This window comes from Ruditapes philippinarum, unplaced genomic scaffold (genome assembly GCF_026571515.1).
Source record: "Ruditapes philippinarum isolate M1 unplaced genomic scaffold, ASM2657151v2 ctg119_1_1_1_1, whole genome shotgun sequence".
Lineage (NCBI taxonomy): Eukaryota > Metazoa > Mollusca > Bivalvia > Venerida > Veneridae > Ruditapes > Ruditapes philippinarum.
This window is the reverse complement of record NW_026858388.1, coordinates 215,729-243,405: the sequence shown is the minus strand read 5'-3', so window position 1 is coordinate 243,405 and position 27,677 is coordinate 215,729. Positions and strand designations below refer to the sequence as shown.

The 27,677-nt window shown below is 29.8% G+C and overlaps 1 protein-coding gene and 1 long non-coding RNA gene across 2 annotated transcripts in view; both read left to right on the top strand.

Moving 5' to 3' along the window:
- LOC132753050 (calcitonin gene-related peptide type 1 receptor-like) overlaps positions 1-7,540 on the top strand; it is a 28,227-nt gene extending 20,687 nt beyond the window's left edge. The window contains exons 4-12 of the mRNA XM_060743460.1: positions 137-234; positions 1,111-1,202; positions 3,136-3,286; positions 3,969-4,119; positions 4,689-4,749; positions 5,332-5,398; positions 5,729-5,811; positions 6,398-6,530; positions 6,901-7,540. Of these exons, the coding sequence (XP_060599443.1) occupies positions 137-234; positions 1,111-1,202; positions 3,136-3,286; positions 3,969-4,119; positions 4,689-4,749; positions 5,332-5,398; positions 5,729-5,811; positions 6,398-6,530; positions 6,901-7,140 (1,076 nt within the window). The 3' untranslated portion in view covers positions 7,141-7,540. The remainder of the gene's footprint in view (positions 1-136; positions 235-1,110; positions 1,203-3,135; positions 3,287-3,968; positions 4,120-4,688; positions 4,750-5,331; positions 5,399-5,728; positions 5,812-6,397; positions 6,531-6,900) is intronic.
- A 10,371-nt stretch (positions 7,541-17,911) lies between these two features.
- LOC132753049 (uncharacterized) lies at positions 17,912-19,904 on the top strand. Its single transcript, XR_009628898.1, has 3 exons — positions 17,912-18,031; positions 19,196-19,306; positions 19,781-19,904. It is a non-coding gene; the product is annotated as an uncharacterized LOC132753049 (long non-coding RNA).
- The last annotated feature ends 7,773 nt before the right edge of the window (positions 19,905-27,677 follow it).

The following is a 27,677-nucleotide window of genomic DNA, read 5'->3' as shown; positions in this document are numbered from 1 at the left end:
ATTTTCCATTAAAATATGTTTCACGATGAATATAACTGAAGCAACATTACTATCGTTTAGTCGTCATAAAAGTTGTCTATCTACTCTTTTACAAATTTTGCATATAAAAATACATTAAGATGACTTTCGTCAATAGGTAATGTTGAAAAATACTGTACAGAGAACGGGACCTGGGCATTACATCCAGTTACTGGTAAAGAATGGACCAATTACTCGGGTTGTGTGGATATACAGGTTGGTAATATATAATTGTGAACTGCTGATGGTTAATAAGAAACCGATGAAATGATTGACAATCCATTTACGGCGGTTTTCCCCTGCTAAATATGTCAAAAGTTTGTTGCCATAATCTTGTTCATGTTATACTTATGGCCTAATAAAACCCGTTTATAAATCTGATAATATGGTTATTTCGTATTTCTCCATACAAGTGGGTTGTTGTCGCAATTAATATAAATATATATTAATGTTTCATTATATAATGTATATGCTGTTATTGATCTAGTCATATATCGTGTGTCATAGTCTTTTTCCTAGTAGTTGGGGCGGTTTTTCCATGCCAGATTTGTCAATTTTTGTATGGCCATAATCTTGTTCATGTTATACTTTTGGTTTAATAAAGACCAGATATGTCAAAAAATGTCATGCACTTGTTCATGTTTAACTTATGGCTTAATAAAGCTCATGGAAAATTGATTTCGATATAATATAATATATGCATCACATATTCTAGCTATTAAAATAACAATAATTGCAAAAATAGCAAAGGCAAAACTTAATTACAGCCTGCATGGTGAAAAGGCTGTGTTTACATTTATGTGATTCATTACGTAAACAAAATATTTATTTTTTTTGTTTTTATATTTTTTTAACAAGATATATAAAACATATATATTGCAATAATTCTATCAGTAGATATGATTACTTAAAATATGCATCAACTAAATATTGGCTACGTGGGCACGTAAAAGCAAAGCATGCTGTTTCGTTACATCCAACTTATCTTGTTTCGAGGTCTGCATTCTGCTATTTCACATTTTTACTTAGCTTGTTTTGAAGTTTAACAAGTGTTTCACCTCAGAGGAAATTTATATATTTCATGTATTTCAGAGTATGAGCGGCGGTGCTTATGCAGAGGTGTCAGCAAACACTTTCAGTCTTCTTCTGTTAGTTCCAGCTGTTGCAATATTTCTTGCGTTCAGGTGAAACGTTTATAAAATCTCTTTTGCAATATATATAAGTATATCATCTACTATAGTTTTGCTTAATATCATTATAAATATTATTGTATGATGTTTATGACATTTCCATTCATTATTTTTTTTAATAAAACATTGAAAGAGAATCAGGAATAAATCAAAGTGATATTGAATATGACCGCTGCTTTTACTTCAACAATTACGTCTTGGTTGACATTTTATTAAGAAAAAAAGAAACAAACAATACAAAAACAGAAAAATCTAAAGAAAAAGAATATGAATATATTTATCAAGCAAACAAAAACATTGAATCATTACAACTTTCTAGACAATTAATTATGTCTATTTACACCTACGTAAATTTCAACGTAAACTAATTAGGAATAAAATGTAACAAATGTGGCTGAACGCATTCTTTATGAGAAGATATTCCTGAACAAATAATTATATTAAACATTACCTTAACCAGTACAATTATAACTGCAAATAAGTATATTAAAAATTACCTTAACCAGTACAATCATAACTGCAAATATGTACATTAAACATTACCTTAACCAGTACAATCATAACTGCAAATATGTACATTAAACATTACCTTAACCAGTACAATCATAACTGCAAATATGTACATTAAACATTACCTTAACCAGTACAATCATAACTGCAAATACGTATATTAAACATGACCTTAACCAGTACAATCATAACTGCAATACAAACTTGAGCACCGGGAATTAGCAAATATATGTTACTGGGCGAAATGATAAACAAAAAGATACAGGCGCAATAAACTCTCGATGGTACTGATACGGTTAGATATTAGATTGCAAACGGGAATTTTAGAAAACCCGTATCTTAAAATAGCAAGATACGAGTCTTAATGTTAACTGAAATAGAACATCATTTTTATTGTTAATAATGATAAAGACAATTAAAACACAGGTCATATATCAAAACACGCAATACATGCAAAGACAGTATCAACACAAAAAGGCGGGAAAAGCTGTTGTTTCATTTTTATGCCTTTGTAAGTGTATCATTGCTTAAAATACACAGATCTTTGTTTTTGATTGGACATTTTTCTAACTTAATTTCAGCACAAAATTAAAAATCTCCGAAAAGTCAAAACACCATATATTTGTGTAATAATTGAATAGCTTGGTCTCAACATATTTAAAGTTTCCCGCATTCAAATATTCCTGATAGCAATTTAACTTTATTTCGAAAATGAAATATACAGGGACATATGCTGTTAAATACACATCCTACATATACATTTAATAAATGCAATATCTCAAATACAACGGCAAATCTATGTCCCTGATACCAAACTGCTTTACGGGTATATACTTCTCAAAATTTAATAGGGATCACTTATTGTATATATTTTATTGGTATAATATAACAGTTAATTAGTTAAAAAGTGATATTTTGATTATTTTGATATTAAAGTGTATTAGTTCGTTGTATTAATGTGCTGATAAATCACTGAAACGTGGCAACGGTATAATCGGGATAAGGGTAGATTTTAAGATTTTTGTGTATATGTGATACAAGTGGAATGAATTTGAAAATAAACCAAAAGTGTAAAGATGTTGTCAATATCGAGTGTTATACCCATTTGTGTTGATAAAAACCTGACACCGACTCCTCAGGCTACTGATAAACCCGCGTATGACGTCTTGTGGGATTCGAACCTATTTTAAGGGGGGCCTTGCTAAGCTCCTGGATAGCGGTTGGAAATTAGGCTAAATATTTAGGGTCTTTAAACAGATACTAGCATCAGATTGACTCATTTTATGTGCAAAAATAATAAGATTTCAGAGTGAAATCAGTTAATTTCTGTTATAATCATCCAAGATTTAATACGTTTTAATATCAAACAGTTAATTACTCTTATATATATTTAAGAATCAATACTTTTTTATATCAGGCAACTGCGAGGTCAGCAGCGTATACAATTACATGTATGTCTATTCCTCTCCTTCATCTTGACGTCAATCCTTAATTTGATATGGGAGGTCGTGGTGCACAGAGATCGGATACAGAACCGATCAGAAGAGTCGTTTATGTTTAGACAACAGGTTAGTGTTATAGTAAAAAATGTCCCTAAATTTGTTAACTTATTACCGCCATGATGATTTGAATTAAAGAAAAATGTAGCTAAGAATTCTTTACATGGCGAGTGGATTTAATTATAAGACATATCCTTTGTAAAATTTTTAATGATGAATGACTGCAATACGTTCAATGATTCTTTGCAACTTATTGTCTAAATATTTTCTTTTCTCAAGTTATATAATATAGGTTTAAACTATTTAGATCACTAAAGAAGTTTTTTTCTTCATATTTTTTAAGTGACATTTTGCCATTTAAGGTTATATAGCGAGTGAACAAGTGAAAGTCAAAATAGGTTTACATTTAACCATAATTCCTAACAATTTTAAACTTTACTTTGCATGAACTATCAATAATTTGAATGGCTCAAGGAAATGTCTGTAAATATCTATCAGAATTTACCTGTTACGGACAATTTATAAAAAGAGTTGGGTAATTATTTTATATTTTATACACATTTATACTTTATCCTTAACATATTCTGTCAATCACCATTAAAACAGTCGATCTTTTGAAATATATAATCCATTAACATCATCTTTACAATGGCAAAATGAGCACAATGGCACTTTAAATATCTCAGTTTGTTTTCTGCCAGGCAATTAACAGTATTTGTTTTCCATTTTGATGTTTTTTGTTAATATTTAGAATTCGTGTAAGTTGATTAACATACTTGGCCGATATGCAAGAGCAACGACATTCTTCTGGATGTTTTGTGAAGGACTATTCTTACATCGTCTTCTTGTTCATGCATTTCGTAATCCAAGAAACATTCGACCCTATCTTCTTATTGGATGGAGTAAGTATTTGGCTTTATCCTTCTTATATGCACTTTATTTTTATCTCCATAAAGTATCTTTAAGTAACATAGATTATCTTGACAATGCAATAGAATGGATATTTGCCAGTCATCACTTAAAATACGATTTCATCAAGAAGTTGTTGAAATGCCTTTATAAAAAAGCGCAAAAAACAAACAAACAAAAAATAAATAAATAAATAAATAAAAGAATAAAAAAAAGTTAAACTAAAGAAAAACAAGTCGAATTGACTCCTTGCAAAAAAAACGAATTCATTGATTTAAATTGGACAAACATAGCTTTATGTACTATTATGACCTTTTCAAAAAATAAAAATCGAATATGCGTCTCTTATCAAATGTTACCTTGAATAAAAAATGCTTGCCATTTTGGAAATTGGAAACAGTGAACTGCTTTTTGCTGTTAATTTATATATTTAATAACAATTAATAATAGAGATAAAAAAATTGTCCTCTTATGATATCACTGACACAATGATTTCGGATCTAACCTCATGTTTTGCACAATTAAACTTGAAATGATATTGTCACTTATTTTAAAATTACAGTAGGACCATCAGTACCTATTTTTATCTATTCCATGATGAGATGGAAGTTTGCAAACGACCTGTAAGTAAAGCTACATAATATTGATTTAAATGCAGAAAGACTCTCTGGTTTTGTCCAAATGTTTATTAAATTAAAAGTAATATTTTTTTCGAAATAATAGTATATTAATACTAATTAATTGTAAAATGTTTATTCTTTCTATCTTTTTTCGTTTGGTATGTGTTTGATTTTGTTTTTGTTGTTCTTAGAATATGTTGTTGTTTTTTTTTCGGTCAAATATGACTAATGATAGAGAATGCATGGAAAATTAATTTCAAAGATTCGATTTACAGAATGCTGATTAAATTATATAGCTATCCTCTATTATAAAGTCAGAAAGTTTTATAAACAAACTTGGAAAGAGTGTGATCCCTCGGAAGCATTACTCACAACAAAATGGCCTGAAAATTGCAAACTCGGTTTGATTGAGCCTGTACATGAGGGATATTGAAAAGTGCAACATCCTTCATGTCCCCAAGCACCGGCTTTAGTGGTACTTTTTTTGTATACTTGATGCACATATATTTGAATGCATTAAATGATGTGGAAAAAAACACTTGAATTCATTACTTTGAATGGATTATACCTATTTCATATTAACAGGTGTTGGGTTCAAAATGCAGGCGGATTTGAATGGATTCTATACACGCCAAATTTGCTAAGCATAGTGGTATGTATCAACATTTACAAAAAAATCACAATTTTAATAATTGTATTGACAGTCACGTAAAAACATGAAGCTAGTTTGAGAGTGTATCATTAATCAAAAAAGCTGTCATTTAGTTCATTATAATTGGTTTTCTTATCAATGATTGTTTTTATTGCTTAACAATTGCCATTTTAGTGATTTAATTAATCAACAAAGACGTATCATCATTTTTACGACACATCTTAAATTGAATCTTATCGTTGATATTGGTAAAACTGTATGTCATCGATTGTTATTAAATCAAAGTATAAAAAAGGTTTCTTTTATTGAGTGATAGTTATTTTTTTTCAGATCAATTTGATATTCTTGATGGGAATTCTGCGAATACTTCTTACACAACTTCACCAACATCCGAATGAACCTAGTAACTACAGGTAATGAGGGTATTTTGATCAAAAAACGAGTCTGAACACTAAATCAAGTACAAGTTAGCCTTTGACACAAACGAATTATGACTATAATAATTATTATCAACAACACAAGAACCAAGCTTACTTTAAAATTCGAACAGTCACGGTATTAAAACTATTTAAAAAAAGGATATTTTGTGTAACAAAGTGGAGCGTTATGTGTAGGTTTACTTAAAAGGATCTTACTGGAAAAGAATTGATGTTATACATATAAGCATCTGAATCTGAAAATAGATTTCTTTCTTTAAGATTTCAATAAAACTAGAAAAGCTGACAATTTGTGATTCATTGGTCATGAAGCGTATAGCTATTATCGATATTGTAAAATTAATTTTATATTTAAATAAAAAAGAGTATTTTATAACAGTTACAAAGCCGAGCTTTTGCTAATCAGAGGCACTTTTTATCATAATTATTGAAAGATAGTAAATGTTGACTTATTATTCAGGACTAGTTATAAAGTCAAAAGTATACAATGATAGGTTGCAAACAATCCACGAAATGTTTAAGTTTATATGCGATATTGTAATATATATTTTATACGTTTAAGGAGGGCGATAAAGGCAACATTTATGCTCGTTCCACTTTTTGGTTTGCAATTGTTTCTTGTTATATATCGACCAGGAAGCTCACAGTGGTTAAACATTTATGAAATAGCTTCCAAAATCATCATTGGATCACAGGTAGATTATAAATTTTAACTCGATCAATTGTGTTTTAATTTTCGAACTGTAAAACAAAAGTATGTTTCCCGGTTGTCCCTTTACCTGTTTAAAATGTGTAAAAGCCTTTAATAATCGGACGAATTTATGTTTTTCAAGATGGCCATGCTGTTTTCTTTTTTATGGCTTTTCTTTTCTTTTTGTAAGTATATTGTTCTTAAAAGCGCAATTTATATTTTCATATCAATAAAAACCAAAACCTTAAACCAAAAACAATTTATAAAATATACTACAGTTAGAAAGAAGTATGTTTACATTTGGTATTAAAAAGTTTTTGTAAAACTCGGTCTGTGGCTGATATTTTATCTCATATAACCTTTTGGAATTTCAGGGAGGCGTTATTGCTCTTGTCATATGCTATTTCAATGGTGAGGTGATAGCCTGTCTAAAAAATACGCTTCGGAAATTAGAAATTTTTAAATCAAAAAGACACTCTCTCGTTACAAACTACACTGTCGTGTCCCAAAGGTTCAGAGATAATGACACAGTTGTGAGAGAAAAGACTGAAATGTGTGAAATGGAAAATATAATGCTAACAGAAACTAAAAATAATGTAAATGGAAATATTTGACGTTTTCGTTTTCCATATACATGACATTGTATCAATCAGTATCATATATAGATGGTTTAAAGAAAAAGTTAATATCGATGCTTAAGACAGTGTTGCAAAATTCTGACCGTTTGTCATAAGGAGAAAAGAAAATAATGGACAATTAAGTGATTTGCAGTATGAGTTTTGACAAAGTCTAAAGTGTACACAATGGTGGATATCTTAATCAAAATGAAACTTATAGAAACAGTCAATCTTAATGTACATATTTGTATGTATAATGTGCATGTGTGCGTTTGTGTGTGTTTGCATGTACGAAGCATGGGACTAAAATGATTGATATACGTTGTCACATATTAAATTAGTCTGAAACTTGTTTTAATAATTGTAAAATAAGTTTTGTAATGTACGAGTATATGAATAATAAATTGATGATTGTTTTGTTTGTTTGTTTGTTTGTTTCATTTTACACCTTTTCCAACAGTATTTCAGTCATATAGGCGGGTAGTTTCCTAACCATCGTTCCTGGAGAGTTACACCAGTACTAGACTACCTTCCCCCGCGCTAAACTACCAAAGCATCTCCCGGGAATCGAACCCACGCCAGAGAGGTAACTAGATTAGAAGTCATCGACTCTAACCCCTCGACCACGGAGGCGGTAAATTGATGATTGTAAAGGAGTTAACATGTAGATTTTATTTGCATAATGTGCTATTTTACCAAGAATGATGAAACAACTGTTTGGAAATACAACGGAACCCCGATGAATTTTTTTTCAAATATTTTGAAACTTTATTTTCACTAGATTTAAATAGGAAAAAAATGAAAATGTTCTTACCTTGATTCAAAGGACGACATAGTTTGATATTAAAGTTGAAGGCAAATAATGGTCACCTTGCACATAACAACACATTCTTTTACAAAACACTAAAGCAATTTAATTTCATGAATTGGCTACATTGCATTAAAACGAATCTGTTTAAACTGCACATAAATCGTGACAGACAATTGTTTTGGTAGTGTTTAAATTATTTTTCTTCAAAATGACCTAATTAAAAACTTGAAAGAAAACAACTTCTATTTTTTACTTCTCAAACTTTAAAAGATGAATATACTATATTTGAAAACAATTTGGTATTGGTGTTATAATTATTATCTATGACTATAAAACCAAAATGACCTTCAATCTTATGATTTTTGGTTTGGTCTTACAATATAACTGCCATTAGTTTTAGAAATATATCAGATATATCTTTTATGAGTTGTGTCATCATACTATGTCCCTCCATAATTTTTCTATAATCATAGATCCGGGTTTTTAAGATTAAAAATGCCGACATTTTAAAAATCGTTTAGCAAATGTACTACGACAGACTTGAATATTATCCATCCCAATTACGTCTATAATAAACTTTTATTTCACGAAGGCAGTAATTTAGTTTCAACATTCATTCAATTTGCTACTGTGTAACAATATTTGTTTCCAATATTTCAATCGATAGGATGCAGTTTATTTTTCTTTTCAATATATCAAAATGTCTCGTTATTTTATTTCTATAAAAAGAGATCTGAATGATTAACATGTTACCCGAGATGATAAGGGATTATAATGATATTCGCGTAGATAACGTCACGTTTCACGGCCAGTAACTATCGTAAAGAGTTAGTATTAAGATATAGAACGATTTGGCAAATGGGAAAGTACTAATAATGTTTTAAGTGTTAAAATATTCTTATAAGTATTTTCAACGTAAAAACATGAAAAGTAAGAAAAAACTAAACTTGAAAGTGGTTAGTTTATATTTTCAAGAATTTGTAAGGAATATGCTGTTTCAATCTAAAATATTTCCATTAAATTAAAAGTACTTCTAATTGAAAAAAAACATTTTTTTTTCGTTATTGCGGATATATTTGTAAAATATATATATTATTTTTAAGGATATATATCAACAGATTATCCACCTTGAAATTAACAAAACCCTAAATCTTCATCATCGGAAAGAATACGTTTTCAAGCTTACTGTGTTACTTAATGTAGAACCTTATCTTAAGTTTCAAAACAATTACATGAAGCAGCCACGTACAACCTATGCGATTGCAATAAACTGACTACGAGGGCTGTTCGAAAAGAATTGCTTATTGTCGTCTATCTCGTGATCCACGTCGGACATGTTAGAATACTATTTGCCACGTGATAATGCACGAAAGGTAAGAATATCGCTATCAACGGTTCACTTTATTTTGAAGAAGCATTTGAAAGTGAGGGAGATTTCTGCTAGATGGGTGCAATATCTGTTGACCGATGAGCAAAGGAGGCAACGGGTTAAGGTGGCCAAAAAGCTGCTTCAAATGTTTCAAAAATGTGACAAAAACAGTTTGCCAATGTCGTCACAGGTGATGAAACGTGAGTCCATTATTTTGAGCCCATCAGAAAAGTCAGCACCAAAATCTGGGCCACTAAACACAACTAATAAAAGTGCCGGTGAAAAAGGGCAAAAGTATCACTGGGAAGTACTACAAAGACGTAGTACTTAAGAAACTGAAAAATTGTTATAAGAAACGACGCCCTGTCACTGGTTTTAAGCATATCCGTCTTCTACATGACAATGCCCCCGCTCATACCTCCGCAATAGCTTCGGCGTTTTTGAAACAAAAGTAACTGTTTTGCCTAACCCCCGTATTCTCCAGACCTTGGCCAATGTGATTTCTGTTTGTTTCCGAAATTTAAATCCTTCCTTGCTGGGCGGAAATACAAGTCCCGACAGGCACTTGGATCTGCAATTCATCAGTACCTTATTACTGTGCCCAAATCAGCGTACCGTGACGCCTTCAAGAAGTTGATACATCGGCTGAAACTTTGCATTTCTAGCCACGGGAAGTACTTCCAGGGCATGAAATGAACACTTTTGAGGTAACTTGAAATTTGAAGTCTTCATATAGAAATAAGCAAAACATTTCGAACATCCCTCGTATTTACTTTCAATGACCAATCATTCACATCATCCTGTAATATGAAGCAAAGGTAATATTTTCTTAATGTAATTTTTTCCAAGACATATAAAATAAAATGGTTCATGGTTACACTCGCTTTGGTCCTTAAATACATTTATTGAGGAAAACATCTGATAAAAACTAACGAGTCCAATATAATTGCACCACTTTATGTCATCTATTGAAAATAATTGGAACTAAATTGATAACTATGTCCACTTATTTCTATGAATACAATGGTTGTGTCGTAACAAATATTGTTACAAGTATTTTCGAGCTGTGAGTGTGTCGACAAAAAATAATGATATAAGAAAATAATCATTAAGGGCGATCAAAAACGAATTATTCTAGGGATACTTTTGCACTGACTTTTTATTTTGTGAAAAGTATTGCTGATGTGCGATATTAGAAATTGAGTTGCACCAATAAACGCTGTATAAAGTAATGAAAGAAGACCAAGGCGGGCTAAATTATAAATTCTTCCGTTTTATAAACTAAATAAAATAGAACATTTAAAAGAGGTTCAGGAGTTATGAAGCAAGATGAAGCATAGACACGCCGTGGCAAGACATAATTTAAATACCAGCAACACATCCTAGTGGGTATAAATACTGGAATTAGTAGTATCCAAATAGAACTTGGCCAAAGAGAAGGAACTAAAAAACCTACATAAAACAACACTTATATAATATTCCACGATCTTCAAGGATAAAAAAAAGACTTATCTGATTCAAAGAAAGGGTTATTTATCTGAATAAAAGGAAGGGTCGGCATTTAACGGCCTGCAAACAGGGTAAACAGGACTGATCTCACAATAAATTATAGAAAAACGGAATTTCTTAATCACGTTCAAAAGGACAATATCGAAAATGCTGTAGGTTCGGTTCATGGACGGCAGTGCATACTAATCTTAACGCCCTCTAAACAGGACTAATCATTTAAACATTAAAAATTAAAAAAAAAAAAATTAAAAATATCCGCAGATGCATTCATACACCGATGATCTTGAAAAAAGAAAGGAAAGCAGTTGAAAGGTAATCAAGAATTATAAAGCCTGAATATCAACAAACATTGCTGAATAGGTTTCTCGTGCATTCATCCCACATGTCTATATAGATAACATTATTCTTCTCTTTACACTATTGGTAATATGATTTGTTGCAATAACAAACACATTATGAAATTTATACGATGATTCGACATTATATGACTATACTTTATATAAATAGATACCAAAAATGTTTCGAGGGTATGAGCATAAAAAAACATTGCAGAGGGTAAATTTATCAACATAATTTTGGACAGGTAGACAATTTAAAACTATCAATATGTGACCTATGATATGACATTGAATTGTAGGTAAATGTAGTATTTATATATGAACGTGTATAAAACTATTTAAAATAATGCATTTATAAATCAGTTATGCCTTGTATCATCAATTAGCCAACAATCAACTTTGATATACTACATGAATACATTGACATTATAAATGTGATAAAATGTTTTTCATTAACAACGGGCTTTCTGGTACAATTGTTTTATTTATGTTTACCGTCTGAAGGGGCCCCTATTTGATGAAATAGCAACCTTTTATTTTTTACATGTTTTTTTCAGAGAAATTTGGGTTATTTTATAATGAAAACGTTTGGGAGGGGTTTTTGGGTTTGTCTTTCAAAATTTTAAACAAAAAAAAATTCAGACATCAATGCTGTTGTCGTTTTATGTTTCGACAATGCTTGCAATCCATTGACAACGGCCACGTAGTCTGCTAACATAATAGAATAGATATGATATGATCCAAGTTAATATAATATATTCTAGTAAGCAATCATTGCTCATAGACTTACCAATAAGTCAATATGGTAATTTAATCAGAAAGCGATCTTGTGAAGGCAGCTTGTCCCAATAAATCATTTAGTATTGGTGCATTTAATCATCCGCAGACGGTAAGTAAATACAAAATCAATGATCATGGTACCTGGTATTTCTGAAGAAACAAAATACATTCGTAACTAACAGATGAAGACAAGGATCGAATCTTGATTAATTCGGAAGTTTTGATACGATGATAACATTCATTTATTTGATAACCAAGTTTTTGTTATAATTTACAATACTATTGTCAAGGTAATCACTTAAAATCAGTCATTTATTCTTGAAAAGCAATTGAAATAACAATAAGGTTAAATAAATTTTAATAAAAAGATATTTGACGTGTTTTTCTCAATTATCTCTAAATATACGGAAACCTACCAAATATTGTTTTTATTAACACATTAATATGTAAGAGACAGTAAAAGAAACAAAATGCAAATAATTTTAAGGAGTATGATTTAAATGAACCTTGTTGATGTTTAAACAAAGGAAATGACCTGACATTTCTACTGACTTTTATTTTACATGGGTTAAACAAACTAAAACCTTGTGGGTCATTTTAAAGGAATACCTTATTGGTTTAAAAGCATGAAACAATAAAAGTTGAATTTCTTACTTACATCTAGTAGACTATGATACATAAGACAGAAAGATATACTCAAGAATATTAAGAATCTATTTCAACAAATGAAAATCTTATTTCAGTCCTACCCGAAGCACGATTTGAGTAAAAATCGTTGCAACGTTTTTAAATTTTGGGTCACTTTTTATTGTCATAACAAATATTCTAGAAAAAATGGATAGAGCGAATGGACTGAATGTTTGAAAACAAGTAAATATAATTAGCCAACATTAAAATGAAAATCGTGTTCAACAAAAATACGAATTTATGTTATTAAATATATAGAAACGATTTTCATATCAACCAGCCCTATGATATAAAGACTGATCAAGGAAACAGGAACATAATCACAATTTTACAAAAGTGCTGCCCGTCTTTGTTTATCATGTTTTCATCATATATTTGAAAACAATCCAAATAATTGAAATTCTTTATTGTAACAAAACATTTTCTAAAATGATTGAAATAAACTAAAACAACAAGCAATACCGAGAAAATAGAAGTATTTTATAACAAAGTTTGCATTATCAAACAGAGTGGAAGAGAGTTTGCGTTGCGCTTTATGGTAAAGGTTACGTTTAGTGTCAGATATAGACTGCACGAAAACGTTTCTTGTTAGTGTTTCATTTTCTTTTATTTTTACCATGATGGAGTTGTTAAGTGGTGTATTATAGAATAACAAGTTTATCTCGGGGTTTTAGAGTCTTTGTAGTTGAGGATAATAAGTTTGACATATAGCTTATAGACTAATAGCATTTATTATACATCTATTGACATTCCTGTGGAATATGATCAATTGGAGCTACCAGAGATTGTTAGTTAACCGTGTTATATGAACGATAAAAAAATTCCCACAACTTTATAAAAAGGACATATGTGATACAAGGGGAAATGACAAGCAATTGAATGTGTATCCAGTTTTTCGTAACACAAAGTTCAGAAAATATCTAACATTATATATGAACGACATAAGAAACATGGACAGATTGTGTAAGGATAGTAATGGGTACTTGAACGCTTCAATGTTCAATGCGTGGACATGCTCTTTGTGCTATATCTATCTATTTCCGGGTGGGAAATTGAAATTTTATTTCAATATGTCTTCACCTGGTTTAATTGACTTAGATGATAACTCACACTCCAACAATATACCGGAAATAAAGGTAGGTTTTTAACTATTTATTTAATTTTTACGCACGTTGATTCGTCTTTGGCTATGCCTATACTTATAATATTAGTTTCAACATATTTCGTTACCAAATATATACATATATATATAAAAATACAAATCAAACATTTTTATATTCAAGAAAAGGCTAAGAACGCAAGACCAAGTCTTATAAAAAAAGTCTCCTCCTTTTTGGTGTATTTTTATAATGTAACAAGTTGTGTACTGTATCAAAAAGTATGACAAGTAGGGAATATAAATATACTATACTTATTAAAGTATACTCAATATATATTTATATTTGAAACATATCCTTGTGTATGAATTTTATTATAATGCAAATTGCACCTTATGATTCCGTACCTGTTGTCAAAATATTGCTCAAGACAAAAGCACAATTTTTTCTGCCATTTAGAAAAACATTATTAGATATATTTTCTCTTTCTTAGAACTCCGAAATGTTTTCCAAATAAGAAAGATATACATCTTCCAGGACCAAGAAAGTGTATTACTTGTAGGAAATGAATGTTTATATCATATCTAAGTTGACTGATTATTCGCCTTAGAAAACTGATAGATGCTGTATCAAATGCAAATATGACGGTTTTGTTACAGATGTAATTTGTGTTAGCAGCGGCAATATGTATTTAACCAAACGTTTATTTTCCTGTTGCGTTTATTCACGAATAAATCATACAAATTCATAGTTCGCGAAAAAGTTCTGGGATGCACTTAAAATGCATTCAGTGCCCTTTGTGGGGATTTAATCCGAGGCTCTTGGTCTTTTTTTCCAAATAATGGATGTGTCATATATCTGAGATTTATTAATAATGACTTTGTAAAGCTGTATGCCTCCAGATAAATCAAAATATTTCTAGAAAATCAAACTAGAGGAAAAAGTAAAAAGATTCATGATAAAAGTAATAGATCTAATTTCCATGTAAGTGCAATTAATGACAAGTTTTCTAGTATTTTGTACCATATTTCTACTATGTTACTTAGTAAGGGCTATTATAACATTTTTTGACATCTTTATGGTAATGTACATGGTTTTTAAGTGCCATTTGCAATATGAAATAACTTTACATTATTTTACTTTTTAATACATTTTAGATATTTTCACAAAAAAAGCATGAATCTAGAGGCGTGCTGCTTTAAACGCAACCAAAATACTGCTAGAGAAAAAAGTTCTTTTATCAGAAATTAAATCTCAATGAGTATACCTTTTATTCGTAGTTTAATAAGCTTTGAAAAGCCAATTGTCAGTGTGACTCAAAACTTGATAAGAATTTGATGAAAATGAATGAGTTTTTTTTATGAAATAACAACTTACGGACATAATCTTTAAAATTTAATAACAAGTATGTTCCATAACATTCCCTCTGTACATGCAAATTTGATAACAGTTTCCAGCAAAAAAGACATTTAATTTATAGGTATGTAATAAACTGGAAGCGGTGCAAATTCCAAAATTTTGAAACCAACGTGATTCCATGAAATTCTATTTCGTCATGCAGACTTGATACTTGAATTATTCGTCCTCTTTCAATATCTAAGGTACTCTCCGTACCGGTTTCTTATTCATTCCAGGAATGTCCGGCACTGCTATGTGTACAGAACATTCACTGATCCCTACTTTATCTTTTACGTAACACACCGTCTCACTTGTATATCTTCACCTGGTGTCTTATGGACAGTATGAATCAGTGTTCGCGCTCGGAAATAACATAAAAAAATCATTTTAAATTTTGATAAACGCCCGTACTATTTGCAAAACGTACATATATATGCATTTCGAACTTCCCGGTTGCGTTGTCATCATTTTGATTATCTCATTTAATTCGATTTAAAAAGTACACGAATAACTGTGTTAAATTTTGTTGTTAGTGAAATTTGTGTGTACCTTTCCTTTTTCCTTGCAACTGGTTAAATACACCATGCGTACGTTGAACTATGAAATTTATGATATGATAAAAATCATGCTAGATGCTTGTAGTTTGTTGATTGTTCATTGAAAAAGATCTCGTTTTGTTTTGTAGACAATAGTCGTTTTACGTGCACAAGTTGGCATTTCGTTTCTTTAAAAAGAAACTAATAATATTAATATATAATATAATAACTATGATAGCTTATAAAATAAAAATATGTTTTCGTATAACTAGCCCTGTGGTTAGATATTTTGATTGTGATTACACTTAATTTCTCAACAATGCAAATAATGTTCTATGTTTGTTAGAATAAACCTATTTAATGCGAATGCATGGAAAAAAATATATATCTCTAACGTATTTGACGTAAGTGGGAACAAATGTCCTTGTATGTATAACGCTCTGATAACATATTAACAATAATTGATAATATATGGAATGCAAATTGCTCTCCCTTGTACAAAAAACGACAACAAAATATATCACTTAATAACCTTTTTTCGTGAGACTTTAACCTAATACATATTACTAGGAGGTTAATGGGTTAATGATCTTGTAATGTGTTGAATAACGTAATCACAAAACAAATGATAACAATGTTATTTCATATATTTTCATTAAATGCCTAATATATTTTGTACTTAAAATGTTTTTCGTTCATATTTCTAAAATCAGTGATTCTATCAAGATAGGAATGACTGACTTTCATACAGACAGAACAAATAACAAACATATGTTCTTGTGCAAATAACAAAGATAAATCATATCTGTTTTTAATCACAGTTTTCCCGTCAATTTATTCATTAATTACTATGATGTTCACAGTATCATTGATATTTAACTATCTTTCGAAAGGAATCAATGCTTATACTTGTCATATCGTAGAACCCCCAAGTCTTAGTAGTCTTTAAGGTTTTAATGGCTATATTTTAGTATTTTCCACAATTTTAGTGTCGTTCTTTTAAAGTATATGTAGTACATGAACAATATTCTCTCTCTCTCTCTCCCATGATTTCTCATTAAACATATTTGTTTTAGGATATCTTTTTATTTGATATGCTTTTCTATAATATCATATTTCCAAATCTCCGTTTTCTGCTTGAAAATATTCTAATAAGGTCGCTTACCAAAGTATGCAATAAAAGGGAAATTAAGAACTTCTTGAGATGAAATTTTGAAATAATTTTTCCGTTGCCGACAATGAGTACAAAATGCATAAAAAAAGAGAAATAGTTTTGTAAAATAGAATTTACATTTACTGTTTGTTATTCATGCACTGAACTTGCAAACATATCAACGTTTGCATGATGTTCCCACAAATTTCTACAAGCCTTTATCAAGAATGATATCTCAATATCCAACTTTTGTCTCAAAACAGTGTTATCTTATTGTATGATTAATGTTTTAATTTTCCACTATGTATCCTTTCATATATCGCATTATAAAGTTGTTAAAATCCTGAAAGATTTCCCCCCTTTTTTCGGAAATTTCTTTTTTTTGTTTAAATTCCAAAATCACTTTTCCTTTATTTTTCCCTTTGCATTTGATCAGCTTTAAACCCCGACGTTTTTTTTAGGGGATTGTATTAAATATTTTAAAACAAAACATGAAGATTTTTAAAAAAGTATAGGGAAATTGCATTTTTATTTTGACTTTTTTTCTTACTGTAAAAATCAAGCAATTTTTTTAAAAAGTTAATTTTTCGATACTCAAAAATTAATATTTTTTCAACTCGGGTTTTTAAAAGCTCTTCTAACTGATGAGGTTGTTTTTTTGGGTTTTTTTTTACGGGGACCCAAAACAATAAGGGCATACGTCGCCCAAAAAATTTGTTCGTACTTAAAAAAACACACCAAAGCCCCCATTTAAGCCATTTAAAAATTTTTTTAAGGGGAACAATGTTTGATGAATTAAGACCCCTGTTTAAAGTTTTATTTTTTTAATCATTCTGGGGTCAAACCCAAAAAGTTGTTTTCCACATTTGTTCTAGAATTTTTAGAATCGGTAGTGGTTTTTTTTAAAACAAATTTTGTTCTGTATTCAAAAATATAAATATTTAAAAAAACTCGTTAAATCAAACACTACTCGTAAATCATGCGATTTAAAAAGATAATATCCAAAATATTAAGGGTTTTTTTTTTAAAATTTTAATACAAATTTTTTTTCACTTACTTTGGTTTAAAGTGTTTTCATTTTTTTTTTTAGGTTCAAAGTACATTTGCAACAGTCTGGGAGAACAACATTGCAGGAGATGGAATGAGTGTTGTAAAGCAGCTGACAATTGTTGCCAACACCAACTGAAAACACGTATTTCTCCTCTAGAAAGTATGCAAAAACTATATTTCTTGTTGATAAGCAATATGAATAAATACTTTGTGTCGATAACGACATAAAATGAAAGATAATAATGCAAATATTATGAAAGGTAGTGTTTCTTATTATAGCTCAAATCACTTATGATCGCCCTTTTTGGCTGAAGGATTGCCTTTAATGGCTGAGGCATAATAATTCATCCCTGCGTGATCGTAAGATGCAACTAAAATGGTTTTAAAGACGTTTTCCGGAGTTTTTACATAAACATATAGGCAAAATTAAAACTGTTCAATAGAATTTCTTTAAACTTGGCATGTTACATGTATTAGAAAATAATAACAGACGATAATTAAGACGATTTATGATCAACGAGAAAGGAGTCCCCAATGTTTTCACTGAAAATGTTTCTGTTATCATATTCTAATAATATGCCAAGTTTAAAGAAATTTTAAATTAACAGTTTTAATTTTACCTTTATGTCTATATGAAAACTCGCGAAAACTTCCTTCATAACTTTAGTCTGTGCATTTCTTAGCAATAGCAGGTGAGGTTATTTTCACCCCTGGTGTTGCTTTGAAGTTCGAAAAACACGAGGCTATCAAATTTTGTAAAAAAGCCAAACCAAACAAAACAAAACAGAATATAAAACCAAAAAAGAAAGAAAAGCATTGATAATCTTTAAATAATTCAAAAGTTAAGTATATTTTTATATTCAATAGTGATATATAGTGAACGAACTTTATTGCCCAACAAACATTGAAATAACTATTTCATTTCTTATGTGATTAACACGAAATGTACGGTTAGTATGCTTATGTTCCAATTTTTCATTTGGAAAAAAAAGTATCTTCTTAAAAGGTTTAAGAAGACTTTCCTCTAAAAGTATGTAAAAAATAAAATAAAATCTCAGTAGAGTCCCAGTAAAAATATTGTCGTTTGTGCCACTAGATTTTCAGATGCAATCTCTGTGTTTCTCTATGTCCCTCAGAAATAAATTATCCCAAGAAGATAAACAACAGCCGTGTTTATTTAGATAACGTAGAATAAACAAATATCTTAACACACGGGCATCCGTAAACTTTTGTTTGAAAATAATTTACAAAAGATTATTTCATTTTGTTTTCTTAAATAAATGGTGATATGTAAACTTGCCTTGATAATTGTTTTCTTTTCAAGGAAACATGTGCCCTCGTACATGGGATGGTCTTAAATGCTTTGATGATACTGATGCTGGAACTTCTGTTAAGTTTTCCTGCCCTGGATACATGAAAGATGGCAATATGCAAGGTTTGTTGAGTGTTGTCTCGATGCATTTAATTCACGCAATACAAATATATTATTTTCGTCCTGTATTAAACTGATATCAAAGTTGTATCAGCGCCCTTTTGTCTTGCGGTTGATAGAAGATAAGGCATATCTGACTTGAACTGTCTGAAATGGTTTACAATAACAAATAGCAAAGTATAATTATATTCGTTCACGCTATAAGGCATTTTACTCGTCGGCAAACGAGAATGGTTTTATGTTTTACTTGGGATTTTTTGTGTTGTTGTTTTTTTTGTGGTTTATTTAAATTTTTTTTAGTTTTAGTTTTGTTGTTGTTTGCATGTTATTATTTATTATCATTATTATTTCTACAGTAAAAATATACACTTAAGCTATTAAGCAATACTAACGATTTTCCGGTTGTATGAAATCGAAAAAAAAAATAATAGACAAGTTTACTTTTAGGTCATTAACTTATATGACGGGCTATTCTAGGTCATGGTGTAAAGGACTGTACTGAAAGAGGCACCTGGGCAATACTGCCGATTTCCGGCAAAGAATGGACCAATTACACAGGGTGTATGAATATACAGGTTGGTACAAGTCGTCCTGATGTTTTATCACAATTAATCTTTTTTTTTTAATCTTTTTTTTTAATTCACTCAAAAACATAATTCTTATTAGAAATTTACTTGCTCGAAATTATTAATCAACAGAGCTTATTAGAAATTTATTTGAATAATTATGTGTTTTTTGCCACAGATTATTGCTAATAAAGGTAAAATGAGTTATTTCATAAGTTTTATCATGGTCAAAAAGAGTTGTGATTGAAATTTATATTGTACATAATAAACGATCTCTCTGATCCCCTTCCAAATTCCATCCATTGTTTTCTCGTTTAGGGCACAAACATTCTTTTAAAAGTGGATCATACACCACTTTTAATATAATGGCGCAAACGTGTCACATTAAAGGTTCTATAATAACCGCCGTACAAACACATCTACAGACGTTTTTTTTCCCAATTTTAACATTCATGTCTTTGATTGTTATGGGGCGTTAACGATCAATCAAACTGAGTCTGAAGACATTTTTCAATTTTCTCGTTTTGTTCGTTTCGGTTTCTTTAACATCTATTTTATTATTTTGTTGCCAGTATTCTTATAATAGATATAATTACGAAATGGTATTGTACGGTTCTATGTTTTGCTCAGGTTTTAATGTAGAGTAAAAGAATATGCTTCCATATTTCAGGGTATGAGCGGCGGTGCGTATACAGTGGTTTCAGCAAACACTTTCGGTCTTCTTCTAGTCACAGCTGTTGTCATTTGCATTGTTTTCGGATGAAAATAAAGGACTGTTTTATAGCTTAAACATGTTTATCATAGCATTATCAATCATTTGAAAAATACTGCTTCGATAATTTCCTTTATTAGACACATTATGAGAAGAAATCCGGAATACACAAAACTGTTTTTGATAAAACATTGCTTTTGCGGATTGGGGGAAGGAAACAAATACATAAACACAAAAATGTAAACGTCAGCATAGACAAAGAACACTAAATCATTGCAATGTTCCAGACCAGACAATTAGTGTCTATTTACAATCCCTTACATTCTCAACGCATGTCCAATTTATATGAAACATAAACACGGACAAAACTAATTAACAAATAAAAAGCAATGTTTTACTTTTTAATTCGAGATTATAAAACTTTTGATAAAATATTCATAAGAATAAGTATGAATCAAGTGGCTTTGTGGATAAATAAGTCTTGTAGTTTGATGTAAAAGAAAATGCTCCATATTAACAAGCTGCTGCCTATACAGCATGTATTTTGTAAGTTTGTCAATTCCTAATTAATCTTAAAAATCTTAAAATTGTTTCATTTCTACTTAATCTAAACAAAATTTCTACTTAATCCAAACTAAGTTGTTTCATACCTACTTTTCCGAATGCAAGTTTGTTCATCTCTTCCTAATCCTAAAAAAGTGTGTCCATTCCTACATATGATTAATAATAATCCGAAATTAGTTTGCACGTGCTTATCTAATCCGAAGGAAACTGTTCCATTCCAATTTATCCTATCTAAGTGTATCCATTCCTACTTTAAACGAACTTTGTTTGTCAATTCATTTGATCAAAGTTTGTGCATTACTACTTAGCCCGAATCGCTGAATGCTGTCAAAACGCATGTTAGTTTTTAAAAGCATTCTTCAAGGTGTGAAGACAGTACAAATAACAGTAGTGTTCATTTCCATTTTTTAACAAAAAATGCTTATTTACAGTAACTGAAATAACGAACGGCTCACAACAGAGAATATTCAATTAAAAAACATAACACAAATAATTAATAAAAATAATAATAAATCAATGTATAAGCTATATTTTATTTTTAAAACTTAAAACAGTGTAATGCAGAGGGCCAGTTCTAAAATTATTTTAATTGTGATATGTATTGATGAATTACAAATGTTTAGAAAGATTTGATACTTTGTACATTTTAGTCATCTAAAGTTACAAACTCTAATAGTTCGTTCAACGACCGGACATTGGCAAACCTTGACTCCTTTTATATGGGAAAATAATAAGATCTCAATGTGAAGTCAATAGATATCGTCAATTATTGATAACTTTAGTACTTTTGATATGAGGAAACTGCGAGAAGGTCAACATTGTATTTGTCTATGCATCCCTTTTGTTTTGACGCTGTAAGCAATATAAAAAGAAGAGGAAAACAGAACCTGTATATACGATATACAATGCTCGAATTTGATACATGAAAATATTGTTAATTGATACACAGTCTCTTTGTATGTATAAAATGAACATTGCTTTCTGACTTTACAGAAAGTAGATATGTCATGTTTTAAACTCTACGCACTATATAAATATACAATGTCATTACAAAAAAAAAAACTAGCAGGTTTTTTTTACTTTACTGGACCTGTTACAGGGAATGCAGCTTCACATGCAAAATTTGTACATTCTTTTATTCAAATTAGGCATATTCGGTAAGAATTTCATATTTTTCAATAAGTTTCGGAGATTACAAAAATACTCACAGATGGGCATAGTGTATCTTTTTGGCAAAATTTAAAATGTCACATGTTCGGTTAGAACACGTTATGGTAACTTTGAACATATTCAAACTCAAATCAATTCCAAAGAATCAAAACAATTAAATTTCATACACTGCTCTATCTTTCACATCATATGACGACTATGAAATTGATTTTTATACAAGAATTGCTTTTATGAAACTGCCTCAAGCTCGGTTGCGACAGGAAAATTGAACCTTTGTTTAGACTTTTAAACAACAAATCAAATTAAATGGCAATAAAATATAAACAGAACATTTGCTACTTAAAATGTGAACATAGGAAACCTTTCATTCATTTGACTTTTCATATATTGTTGTCATTCTCAATTTGTAAAAATTATATAAGACTTCCTTTGGAAAGACACGAATTCAATCTTTTGACATCAAATCTAGCAAATCAATAAAAACTGTAATTTTATCTGAAAAAGATAAACTGTTACAGTAAGTATTTAAAATATATCAATGACAATTTGAACAAATATGTTATATACAGTGCAGTATTTTGATTAAAATATTGTAATATTTGTTTCAAGTTACAAACCTTAAATGTTTGGTATTTCATCAATCTAATAAGTCATTTACAATTTTAAAACTTTTGTGTAGCTTTTTTGCAAGGTATGCACATTAAGAATCATTGTTATTGGCAAACCTTTTTGTTTTTTTCTTTTTCCAGATAAAAACCGCACACAAGATGAAAACTGAATGCATTTTTGATGACTATACGAAACGTGTGTTTTAACACACTGTAATAAAAGTGCTTGTTCTATTTTTCCCCGACATTATTCAAATGCATATTCTTAATATCGTCTCAAGTAGATCTTGTTAGAGAAAAGTTTCTTATATTAATCGCTGCCAGTAATCACTTACTTGTAGTTTTTGAAATGTTTTCGTTTATTTATGGCCATGACCTATTTTGATTTTATCTATACTTAATATGGTGATCCCTACATAACCGAATTATCCAAATTATTGACACTAAATGCATTACAATACAATACGCTTTAAACAGTATAAAACGTTTCTAGCATAATATTTAGACAGGTATCTTAGTTAGTACCAACAATATGCAAAAGCAAAACGTTATCTAATTTGGGTTAACAGAGAAATGCAAGTTAACATTTATACAAAATAGTAAATATATGTACTTAATAAAAGTTGCAGTGTATTACATGGGGTATATTTTAGCATATTCATTCAACATGCTGAGTCAATTAACTGTAGTTTTATCGATTTTAACGTTTATATTTTACAGGTTGATAAGATTTTATCACATGTATGGGGCATTCGTGACTATGAATAGCACAGTAAAAGTAAGTTAAAATGAAAAAAAAAAATGTGGTGAATATATTTCATCAAACTTGATATAGGGACATAGGGTTTACAAATACCATACAACCGCCAGTTCGCAATCTCATCGCGTGCTTGAAACAGCTTTGGTGTTTGAAATATTTGAAATAGTTAAGTAAAAAGTAAATTGTAAAGTAAAAAGAAAAAGGGCTGTATCAATATTCAACATTTTAAAAATGACAATGGTGAATTTTAGAGCTCGGAAACATTCGCGAACGTGTTCGTTCATACGATGGTTATCTTGAGTTCAAAGTCATAATTTTATATTTAAAAAAAAAATGTTAAATAAAGCTCTACATCACGTCGCCAATACAAAAATAGTCAATGATTTAAATGATGCCTTTAAGACACCTATTTCAAATTTAATACATGAAAACGTTGATTAATGTATTCTCAAAAGCACCAAATTTGTAACTGACTTGACACGACGTTAAGCTTTCACATCAGTATTAGATAATTTGAAGCGTGTTTTGTTTCCGTTAGCAAAATTATAAACTAAGTTCATAAAATGAATATAAAACAATTACTTGTAATCTTCTTTTTTGACGATTTCCTTTTCCATTATGTGAATCAATAGCTTGCATTATACTGAGGTATGAAAAGGACAAATATTATTTTCTTCTTCTTAGTTCTCTAGGATTTACAAAATAAATTGGTTAAGGATGACATCCACTCAGGTTTTATTTGCAAGAAATCTTATAAAATGTGTCCAATACTATCACATCACTTTATGGCAATTAGGCAACACTTTGAAAATAATTGGAACTTGTTAGATAATTTTGTAATTTTTGTCCTCTTATTTCTTTGAATTCAAAGGTTTTGTCGTAACGAATATGGTAACAAGTAGTTAAAATGGATAATCTGACATTTTTTTAGGGTTTCTTCGTGTATTAGCCTTATGTCTCTAAAAAACTTATTCTTTTTGTATAGAAACTTTTAAGTTATATAATCAAGGGACGGAAATACTAGAAGACAAATAAGGTATGAACATACGCATATTTTTACAACTTACATTTTAAATTAATTTAGATAAAATATCAAACACACACAATAAGTGGCGGCAGGGCCGAGTGGTTATCGCACCAGATAAGCAGTCAAGGGATAGCTTTCAGCGTGAGTGCAAAAACATTGTGTCCATGAGCAAGAAATTTTACACTCGTTGCTTATAACTGGTTCCAGGAACGGATTCGAGAGTGTGTCTATAAGCTTTAAGCTTCCTACACAACTAATAAATCAAACACAATAATGCATTAGTGAAAGACGTAGATTATAAATTATTGAAACATAATTATTCTAATGAAGAAGTATATAATAATAAACGTAAAGGAGAAAATACGAGAAACGCGATATTTTGATTCAATATTATATTACCTTCAAAAGTTTCAATGTTAATTGATCGCTTTGAAACAATTTTTAGAAATTTTATTCTTACAAATGTATATCAAATGAAAAACATATATGAATGTTTGCAGTACAAAAACACAATTTAAGTTTAAACCCAGAAAGTGAGCATGCAGATTGTATAGGTCATCTAAACGTTCTCGTTCGTGTGCTTCGTCATATTGATTCTAGCGTTATTGATTGCTATTCATTGACATTGTTCCTAATTTGTTTTATCAGAAAATGATAAATTGACTGCAATGTAACGCCATGCTTGACGCATAATTACGGGGAAAGCACAGAACATGTGTCCGTTATGATTTGTACAAATGTTAATTGGAATATTTATTTTCATGATTATGGCAGAGTCTTTCAAAAATCCTTGAAATACATTGCATTTATTATTTGTTAAAGTCAATCAAACTCAATTCCCTCGATGACGTTTTAAATAAAATGGTCCGTGTTTCTTACGCAATGTCTGTACCAAAATAGTTATTCAATAACAGAAGTGATTATGTACATGTATTCGCTTAGTTAGTTAAAACAAATTTTAATTAAAATATTATCCACAAAAAAAAATACATGCAATAATAAATAACACAATACAATGCTGACAAAGGATCACACCCGAAAGCATCAAATACTTATAAAAGCATTTTTCCTATTCTCTTGCGTATGCCTTGGCGTATTATTTATTATATATGTCGTTATCTATCTGGCAAAAACATTTATTAAACCAGATTACAGTAACATCAATATACAAAAACAAAGAAAAAAACAAAAAGTGATATGTAATATCCTGGGTCAACATTTCGCAAATCCCTAGCACAGTATTAGAAAACAGTAGAATCACTAACGTTTAACATAATTATTGTACAACCAATAATGATAATGAAGTTTCCCATTATTCACTTTTGTCAGGGAGATTTAAGACCCATAATAATTTGTAGCATCTGTCACTTGAAGATCTGGAAGACAGAAATGATCTGAAGAATCCTTCTTTTTCATCTTTTTTCAGTTTACATCAGCTTTTGCTGTGTGAGTGGAAGTATATAAATATAATGAAATTCTTATTTTGATTAAAAAAACAACAAATCTTTAAAATCTTCATCACAAGTTTTTCGCACAAGTTTTATAAACGCATGATGGAAAATCAAACGAACACTATTGAGAAATATTAGTAGAAACAAAGAAGATAATCACGCTGGTCAATAGTATGCATACTAGCTATCAAAACGCTGTAAAATAATATATTTACGGATGTGAAACGATTCAAATGTAGGGAGGAGGTAATTTACTATCACAATACTCAGTTAAAGAAACAGGACGCAAAAATAAATTGTTGTCATTTATTGTATTCATCTTGAAGTAGAAATACGGTCAATGAATTTGGCTAATGAATTTCTCACCTTCATGTATATCTTTATTTAGATATATGAAAGCAGCATAGTCATAAAATTATCACAATTATTTGAAATTTGAGTTTAATGAACTTGTATTGATATCAAAATGTTTAACAAATTTGCAATGGTGATTTGAAAGTAATATTAGTGAAACATATTTTGTTAATTGTAAATTAAATTGCATACAATAGAATTCAAAATGATTCACTTATACTAAGTTGTATCAGTTAGTAAGAACATGATTATATAGTTACGTATTTATCAACAAAGATGTACTAGCAAATTCCAATTCTATTCTAATGTATTGGTGCTAATATATTCTGTTCGGCTATGAAAACAATGAATGAAAGTCAAGTTGACATTGATAAACAATACCAGAGTTTCATAGAGGTGGAATGAAAGAAATTATTCAATTAGCAATAGCGTTTTAGCGGACATAGCTGAGAAATGTCTTTAAGGAGAAGAGACAGAAAAAATAATTTCAAAAGGTTTGTTCTGTCATTATCAAACACGACAATGTATTATGTTTACATTTGAAAAACATTATACCATAGTAAATATGATATTTGACTGAATATCTAAAACATGTAAAAATGGTGTTAATTTTTGCTCTTATCATATCACTCGTTCAGAATAGATAAATTATTAAAAGGTATGTGATTACAAAATGAATCTTTTAATAATAATTAACCGATAGTAGTTGGGCGGGCTTTATATTGCACCAATTCATCAATATTAACGATGGGTAAACGATTGTTTTTGTACTGGGAAAATATCACATTTCGAAATTGAGATTGGTTTTGGTAACATAAGACAATGTTATAAAAGTTTGAAAACACCTTTTATAAAATTAGATAGTTTATCACCTCAAATTAATTATGCCCAAGTCATAAAGTAATTATAACAAATACTAAAATTATCAAGACCCGCCAAGTCAAAGTTTAATTTCATTTTTAACACAAAATAACGAAATCTTGTACGAAATTGCTTTAATGTTACATTATGCCCGGCATAAGTAAAATCATAAAAATTGTACATTTTTCAATCATTTTTCTTTTTGGTTTTGCATTCTTCTTCAAAAAATAATCAATTGCCCACGTGACTCATGCAAATTCTATACACATCTATTTGAATGTATCTGAAAAAGAGTGGTCAA